The sequence below is a fragment of the Trachymyrmex septentrionalis genome, unplaced genomic scaffold (genome assembly GCF_001594115.1).
Source record: "Trachymyrmex septentrionalis isolate Tsep2-gDNA-1 unplaced genomic scaffold, Tsep1.0 scaffold132, whole genome shotgun sequence".
NCBI lineage: Eukaryota > Metazoa > Arthropoda > Insecta > Hymenoptera > Formicidae > Trachymyrmex > Trachymyrmex septentrionalis.
The window spans coordinates 710,939-720,579 of record NW_017304461.1 but is presented as its reverse complement, the minus strand read 5'-3'; the positions used below and the strand labels follow the sequence as shown (position 1 = coordinate 720,579).

General features: G+C 32.4%; 1 protein-coding gene across 1 annotated transcript in view; it reads right to left on the bottom strand.

The window, feature by feature from the left end:
• Positions 1–5,255: 5,255 nt before the first annotated feature.
• Positions 5,256–9,641, bottom strand: part of LOC108757135 (tetratricopeptide repeat protein 25-like) — a 6,575-nt gene continuing 2,189 nt past the window's right edge. Inside the window, exons 3-6 of the mRNA XM_018501536.1 lie at positions 9,120–9,359; positions 7,921–8,558; positions 6,342–6,656; positions 5,256–5,861 (exon numbers count right to left, since the gene is read on the bottom strand). Coding sequence (XP_018357038.1) covers positions 5,341–5,861; positions 6,342–6,656; positions 7,921–8,558; positions 9,120–9,359 — 1,714 coding nt within the window. The 3' untranslated portion in view covers positions 5,256–5,340. The remainder of the gene's footprint in view (positions 5,862–6,341; positions 6,657–7,920; positions 8,559–9,119; positions 9,360–9,641) is intronic.

Genomic DNA, 9,641 nt, shown 5'->3' with positions numbered 1-9,641 from the left:
AGATCGCAGCTATAATTCATGCGATGGTAACGGAACCCATTGGCAAAAATAGTTTTGACCGCACACATTTCGATATCTTGACAATGAAATACGACTGATGTAAAAGTGGCGCGACGTAGAAGCCCGCCTTTTGGTAAATCGGAATAAAAATAGGCAACAAGAATTTTAGCATAGTATAAGATTTCCATAAATTTCTTTAAAGTTGAGGTTCCATTTATGCAACTGTAGCCATCAATAAGAAATATATTATTGCCAAATCCGTTATATCAATTTTGCGTGACAAATACGCTTATATACTACATATATCCGGACAAAATTCGAAATGGACATTCTACTTAAAATAATAAATATCTTTAGAGAATTAAAATTTTAAAATTAATAAACAGCAATGAGCCAAGCATCAAATGTTAGTTCTCTTTAAAAAACAAAATATATTACATTACAATATTATTTTCAAACGTTTCGGTTTACACCTCACAATCAGTATAGAAGATGCACTCTATTTACAATAACTTTCAAAGAAAGTTTTTGGTACAAATTGCATGAATAGAACGATTTTGGTAAACTATCTAAAAATTTAGCTAGATATAGGTTTGAAAATAATTCTGTTGGGTTGTTTAAGCATTGATAACAATTAACAACAAGTTTAAAACTAAAAGTACCAAATTATACGGTCATTATTGATCATTTTTAGATTGATATTATGTTTTTTGTGTAAAAAAATAGAGTGCTCAAATGTTTTTATTTTTTCATAATTCTTTATTTAATTTTTTATTATTTTCTCTTTCTTTTTATACAAATTTAATCGCTTGGTTCATTTAGTATTAACATTCTGACAGTTCAGTTTGAACGTATCTTACGTAATTATTTTCATGATTTTATAAAAAAATTATTTTCAGATTTATATCTACAAATTTTTAGATAGACTTTCGTTGAACCATTCTTTTCGTGTGGTATTTTTAAGAGGACATGATAATTTCGTCCAAGGTTATAGTAATATACGTTTACTGTTCTTTACGAACATGATTAAATTCTCAGTCTGAACGAGTTAACAAGAAACTCGGAATCTTGAGATACACGATGTGCGAGAGAAGGCGCACATTCTCTATCTGCGGGTTAAAGTTGAGGAGATGGTTTCAACCGCGAAATGAAGCCAGAGGAAGGTCTCTTCTTTTCGTAAAATAATTCTCGGTTACCGCACTCGATGCGATGAAGCTCGTTGCAAGGAAAAAAAGAAAAATCAGTTGATTAAATCCGAGACTTGAAGAACATCGGTCAGTTTAAGCGGCCACACGTGTCGGTGCTTAAAATAAAACCCGACGAGGGTTAATGGGGATTTATTGTACGCCATTAGATTTAGCGTGCAAATCAGAGGGTTAAGTGGAAAATGGAAACTTTTTTGAAAATTTCTCTTCCCCACTAATTAGTTTTCGAGCGCGGGATTGTTTTAACGACACTATTGTTGATTTTCGATACATTTCCCTTATAATAATCATGTACAGTCATGTGTGACGAGGAACCGCAGAATTTACACACTGGGTTATATAGATAAGAAAGATGCGAGGAGAGATCTTTGAAGAGAGAAAGAGAAGGTAAGAGTACAAGCATTTGTTTCGAAGTAAAGTACGAATAGTAAAACACTAATACGAATAATTCTCTGCTTTTTACGAGGTAATTAATATTATACATCTACCGTTATTGTCGCCGTGACACATGCCAAGTTCAGCTTTGCAGATATAAAATGCTTTTATTTTACTCCTATATATTTCTACAACGTTTGTTACAATATGTTATCTGTAGAAGCGTCCGCTTTAATTTTCTTAAAGGCAAGCGCTCTTAACAAATGTTCTACGTTTATTTACACTTTCAACAACTGTTTTCGCGATAATAAAAGCAACAGTGGTTTTGTTCATACAGACTTAGTTCTTTTCCACTCAGCGAGTCAGGATGAATTGTTCCAAGACCCAGACGTTGCTATTTATACTACACGTGCAAATCGAATAACAGCAAGAGGATTTCTTGTCTAAAAAGCAGATTATTGTGTCTGCCTTTTTCTATTTTTCGAGAGATTAAAAAATGCAATTTTGTATAAGCAAAGAATATATTGTATTTTAGACTTTTGTCTGTGAATTTTTTGATAAAAATGAATAACAAATTCTCTTTCTCTCTCTCATTTATTATTATTATTATTGCTATCTTTTTACTGTTAATTTAGTTACTTTCTTTATAATTTAGTTTATTCCATTATATATAATTGTATTTTTGTTTAGCGCTTGGGAGGATATATTCCTCTCGTATAATAAATAGCGATATTTACTTACGTATCTCTCTCAATTGCAATATTTCAATTTTTTATTTGTATACGCTATTCACTATGCTACCTTTTGTTTCTGTTTGTTTTTATGTAGTTTATACAATTTACAAAATCTTTATTTTCATTTATATTATTTTTGTTTTGTTTTACTATTTTCATTATTTTTGCTACTCATATATGTATATATTTTTTTATTCCTTTGTTGTCGCTTTCCTTTTATTTTTATGTTTTTAGAGAATATATCTTGCCCTAGAATATAAAAAAATATCTGTATCTGTCCGAAATTTATTATAATACAATTGCAATGTCAATCATTCTCATTAACTTAACATCTTCTAAAATTTAATTTTATATTTTAAAACTTTGTTTTATACATAATTTTAATTTATTTTATTAAAATTCTTTAAGAGTAAAATTTTAAATGAAGTTGCTACATTTTTATGCTACAATAACTGAAACATTTTACACGATAAAAATGAGTATAACACTGGAATTTTATTTTATATTGCGTTACTAAATTCAGAGTGCCTCGATCTCATTTGAAAATAATGAATGTATTGCAGAGCTTTGAAATTTGAACTTTTAGCCGCAACTTGAACTGGCAGTAAAGGAACTCGCAATCGTGGTTTGGCATATTGTAAATTCTCGCGTGTCTCGACTTATTTTCTACGCCATCTTGGCAGCTCGACAAAGAGCCTTACCGAGAACATAGATAGCTCAACAGGTAGCTTTTAGAACTTTGCACTCTCCTCTCCTCTTCCTCTCTGCTGTATTTTTCTGCCGTTCTTTCATATTTTACATGCTGCGCAGGCGAGCTGTCACGCCTATACGCGTAGATTGCTCTTCAGCGTTGATACCTTCTACGCCGCTTCATCCTTTGACATCGAAATCGATTGAATTTTGGCCAAACGCATATACATATATATATCATCACGAGCGCGATAAACGCGTTTAAATAAACTCAGTCGTTTACACGACATGTGCCAATTTGTTTATCAAATCGGACAATGATTTTACATAATTGACTTTTTATAATTTAAACGCTTTGCGGTACGTGTACATTTTCGACAACATTGTTTTGACGTTTTTTAGAACTTTATTTAAATGTATAAAACATTCTGGTAAAAATATAAAAATGCAGATGTGCATACGTGAATACTAATAAAATACACTATTAAATAAAATTGAAGGATCACTTAAAACAAACGTTAAAAAGGGCTAAATTCGAAATTACGTATCTCTGCGAAAAATAATCGTAGAACGATATTTAAAAAAAGCGTTGGAAACCTCGACTTTTGAATGTTTCTAATGGCGTATCTTTATAGCAATTTTATCACAAACGACATTAATTTAAAGTGAACCTTGAAAAATTGAAGAATAAACTACAACTTTGATGACGTGTACGGGGAAAACAAAATTGTTTTTTACAAATTTCTTTAATTGCATTTCTTTAAAATGTTTCGTTAATTATTACACTATGATTTTTTTTATTGAACGATGATACTTGTGACGATTTAAAATGAATAGTGTAATTTCTTTAATTATTCAAGGTTCACTTTAAGTTAATTTTAGTGTAAAAATTTTTTGTAGTATTCGGGCGCGTTGTAGAGACATGTTTGAAGCATTCAAAAGTTGACGTTTTATGCTTTAAAACATTTTTTTAAATATCAATCTGCGACCATTTTTCGCAAAGATACGTAACTTTGAATTTAGTCCTTTTTAGCGCTGGTTTCAAGTGTATCCTTTAATTTTGTTGAGTAATATATTTGTAATGTTCTTCCACGATATACAATTATCACATTCAATTCTTTTTTTCCTTTGTCTACAAATTTGATGAAAACTCGATTTAAACTAGCGTAGAATAGTCAATTATTTTTTTTTTTTTACAAAAAAGAGATTGAAAAGATTTTGCGATATTAAATTGTTGCAAAAAAGATTAAAAATAAGCGAATAGATGACAGAGTGATAAATATGGTGGAAGTTGTCTGTATCACTATTTCAATTTTACATTTCCAGATCGATTACAAGTATGAATAACAGAAAAAAGCACAGCTAATTATGGTTGCGTGCTTTCATTAACTGAACGAATAGCCGGCACTTCATTGGGCAATGCACAATTACACACACGATATACCTCGCACGAGTAAATAAAGCGTGACTTGACGTATGCCGAACGCTATGCAATCAAACGCGATTCGTAAACGTTAAAACAATAAAAAGAATTGCATTCAATGAACACATTATTATAGACAATTTACAAATTGTATTTTTGTTTCAACGTCGATTTATTATTGTAGTTATTCTCTGTTTTGATCAATGAATCTCATCAAAGATTTCATTAATCCTCCGGAACTGGTGTCAACATCTGTACAGGCCACAACACAGTACAGTCCATTATATGCAAAGAATACATATAATTCAGGGAGACACTATTAGCGCTATTTACTATATGTCATTTTTTATCGTTTATTATAAAACAAGGAATGATTCAAACAACAAATATATAATAACATCTCCCCAAACGCATCAAAAATAACATAAGTTGCATAAATATGACATAATTCAGACCGCTGAAGCAATAAGCATTTTATGTAAATAAATAATCAGACCGTTTATAGACTAAATTAATTAAATAAATCAGTATGAAGATTTTATCCGATTTTAGGCTACGTTATACTGTGCTTATGCATTTTGTGTGTTACAGCTCTGATTAAGGCTGAGTCTATATAATTTATGTAAATTAAAATGCACTAATTATTTTTAAACTGACATAATTCGATAATTGTATAAAAAAAAAACGATATCATTATCTGATTTTTAAGACAATATTAAAACTTTGTTCCTGTGATACTTTGACAGAAAAAATAATCTAAATTTGTGGATGTAACATAAAGAAAATTGAATTATTTGACATTTTTGACAGAGATTAATAATTAAATTTATTTAATTGGATTTAAAGGAAGTAAAAAAATTGAAGACTTTTTGTTGTGCTTGAAATTGTTATGGCATATCCCTTCGATTTTTCGTCATAATTTCGTCGTAGCGTAATTCTGAACATTCTTCTTTAGTTTAGCGCGTTTAGTTTTCGGTAGAGACATCGAAGTTGGAAAATGGTTCGTGAACGAAGGATTTCTCATCATTATCTTGTTTTTCCAGTCCAGCGAGTGACGAACAGCCACACGATGTTCTAACGACGGCATCATGCTGCGCTTTGTCAGTAACGGTGTCAAAGTTACGCTCTCGTAGAATCTCGAAATCCTGAATGTCTTGCATCCAGCTTGTCCGCACTTTTCGACATTACTGGAGCACGTTGCGATTGGTTTTAAAGAGACCGATGCTTTGTCCTCGTTGATGGAGTGTCTAGACTCTTTGTAACAGGTACGGAACGTCATGTGCGACTCGCGTGATAAAAGTTCATCATCACATATCCTCATTCCGTCAAGCTTGTCTTTGTATGAAACGTCCGTATAAGAGTCGATTGCATACGTTAAGTTAGTGTTTTTGCTTCTGTAGGATACGGCGCTGTCCACCGAACTTGAATTCGACTCTGTATTAATATCATTAATTTGAAGCTTTTGTTAAAATAATTTTTGATCCAGACTCTAAACCACCGTCTAACTTTTGTGTTACTTTTAAATACAATATAGAAAAATTTGTAATTTTTTTTATAATCTTTTTATATTTTATTCAAAAGTACGTGTAATACTTAAGTGTTTCGCGTGCATGGAAAGAACTTTTTTGCTAATATATCTAAAATAACTGTAGGTGGATAATATTGACATCTGAAAATAATTTTGTTGGAGTAAGTCAAAATAATTATGTATAATCAAGATGGTTGCTAGAATGACAGGATTTTTTGCGACATACTTGAGCTTTCTACATAATTATTTTGATTTAAATTTTTTGATACTTCAAGAAAATAATTCTTTTCCATGTTTGATCGTTTTTTTAAATAATAAATTTTGAATCTTTCGACGAATACAAAAGTTTTAGTATCCTCTTCAATAAATTTCCTTCAGCCTAATACCTATCTCGCGTTGATCGAAGATTTCGTCCTCCAGACAGTCTGAGTAAAACGGCGTTAAAGCGTCATTGTCCTTGCTGCGTGTCGTTCTCCTAATACTCGAACTTGTTATCGCCTTGTTCCCCTCGGAGAGTCCAGGTTCTTTGCAACGCGGCGATAGTCTTCGAAGAATACTTTCGAAGCATCTTTCCTCGCTGAACGTGACTTCGCGCAGAGCACTATTCAGCTGTTCGATTAGATCTTGAATGTAAGATAGCGTTGGCGTGTCGCCCTCCTCCTCGCTGATCTTTGCAGCGATTCGTAGCTCCTCGAGAGCCTCTATGTGAAACAGAGCTCATCTTAAGGAATGGTCGTATATTGAACTTTCTTTTTACAATCTTACCCAACCATATCACATGGATAGAAACGGTTTTATTGAAGTATCTAAAATTTAACTACATATATAAGTCTAATAATAATTTTATTGCATAATTTAAGTAATTATATAGAACACTTAACTTTATAGGACGGAAAAGCCATTATAGTGGCGCTGAAATAGTGCTTTTTTTGAGGCAAAAAAGACAATGAACAAGAATAAATTATAACAAATCTTACTCAAGAAAAAACTGTAAGATTTTTAAAATAAATCTCTTCTCCCCCCCCCTCCTCTCTTTCTCTTTCTCTCTCTCTAAAGATTAAATATTGATGACAATAAATTCAAAAAATTTTAACATTCTAACAATGGTTTCAGCGTTTTAGATAATTGATGATCCAAACAAAATTATTTTCAAATCTGTATCCAGTTAAATTTTTAGATACTTTAGCAAAATCATTCTTTTTATATACTCAAGTAGCGAGCAGATCCAATATTTCTTAAAGTCACGTAATTTCAGCGAAGCAATTAAATATATATCAAATATATTAAATTGGATTTTTTAAAAGATTCCAAGGGATATATATATATATATATATATATATATAATTTTATCCTGGAAATGAGATCAAAATATATATATATATAATTTTGATCTCATTTCTAGGATTCCTACTTCGTAGTTTTACCACAATTTCGTCATATCTTAGTTGTTTACAGATATTTCACCGTGGTCTACATTTTGACACTTTCTCACAGGCACAGTAAAATGAAAATTCCTCGTGATAAAACCGTCAGAGTATACGTCAGAGAAAAGTATTATATTTTTCATTCCGTTCCTCTTTTCGTTTCTCTTTTCTTTTTTCACAGTTCAGTCATACAACTCTGATATAACCAGATATTTCAGATGTGTTTTCGAGTAATTCAGATAGAACTTAAACTTGCGGAAAAATATTATGTGCGTTATTTGTTTAGTAGAACAAAAGTGGCGAGAAGCCACTGCGCACCTAGAAGCGATATTATATTCTGGAAACATTTTGAAGATTAGAAATTAGCTTTAAAAAAAAAATATCGCTGAAATTTCGACAAGAAAGAAAGATATGTAATATCTCTGGCAGCGGGGTGTTTAACTATTTTCGCGCCCGGAAGATTCGTTCGAAATTGGGCCAAGAAGAAGAAAGGGATGCTCGTGAAAAGACGAGACAACAGCTTGAGAAATAGAGTCATCACCGGCGAAACGACCCAGCATCGCCAGGCACTGCGCCCGCAGCAGGTCGGCATGGAAGGTCCACTTCTTCGAGTTTGCTTCTTCCGCGCATTCCCGGCACTGCATCGCCTTGCGCAACGCCTTATCGTACTTCCCCGTCTCCAAATGGCAGCGTCCAATCTCATGGTGCACCCAAGCCCGCGGCACCGGATGGTCGACATGGATCGACAGATTTTCCAAAGCACGCGCGGCAGCTTCCAAATGTCCGAAGCTGAGATGTACCCTGGCCAGAGTCACAAGAGCGCGTGACAGTAGAACGACGTCGTTGGTGCTCTTCGACAGCCGCACTATCATGGCGACGTTGCTACACGCTCGATCATGCCTTCCCAATTCCGTGTGAATCAGAGATAAATACTGATACGCCAATATTCTGTATCGGCGAGAATCCTCTAAGCCGGAAGATAATGTTAGCAAATCCTCAGCGAGTCTCAGGGAAATCTTCATCTTGCCAGCGTTGAAATTAACTTTCAAGTTCTTCAGCATAGTATTGGCGCGATTATTGAGATGCTTCGACATCGTCATGGACCGAATTAGTTTGGAAATCGAGGGTCCTAGCGCGGGGAAAATTTTGCCGGAAATCTTCTTGCGATTATCGAGATATCTGAAAGAGGGATAAAATATCCTTTGAGTAAAATATCGAGACACACACACTTAATAATACGAGTATTCAAGTTTCAAGTCATTAAGAATAAAGGCTTTATGTCAAACTCAATTTCTAGGATGTTTCTCGATTTCTAGGATGAAAAAACTTTATTTTCTTTGATTTTAATTTTAATTCAAATTTTATTTCAATGTAGATTGCATTATTCATAGTCGATTGATCATTATTTGATGAATAAATTATTCGAATCAATAATAAAAATTAAAGATGAATCGTAAATAATAATAGAACAATTTTTCGAACACATTTGTGTATTCGAAAAATAGAAATATATAAAATAATAATAAAATATGAGTCTGTAATTATATTTATGTTTTCAAATCAAAGATTAAAAACCATTATACGATTATGAATTTCGGCCAAAAAAGATATTTTTATTTTAAATGTTAAAAGCTTGGAGTAATAAAAAATTGGCTTAAAAAATATATATAGAGAACCCTTTGAAATTAAAATACTATTGGAATATCTATTGTCTACGTAAAATATAAGAGTTTGATCTACTTGACATCCGTGATCGATAGATCATCAAAAGACTTTGAAGTATCACGCGCTTTAAGCGCCACATTGTCGCGACTCGAAGTAGCCTTCGAAATCGCGTCATCTCTCGCCGAGCTTTTTTCTGAATTATTCCACGAGTTTATTGTAGCTGCGGTACGTCGTGCTGCCACACCGTGACTGCTGTCACGCGGACACACAGTAGCTGCTCGGTGATACAATACCAACGCCGACTCGTACTCGCCACTACAGAATTTATGTGGGTGATTGTTTGGTATTTATTAATTATATATTCTTTTCATCAAGTTTTTTTTATCATTATAATTCCTCAATATAAGTGATTTTATAAAATATTTAAATACTCTCACATTATTATGAAGCTTTTATATCATAGTATTAAATATTGCACCCTCAAAATAAGATTTAACAATTATACGTATTTGATTTAATAATTATTCTTTAATATAAATATATTATATATAATTGATAAAATGCTTAATTAATCATGAAGCACTAATAAAAATTGTT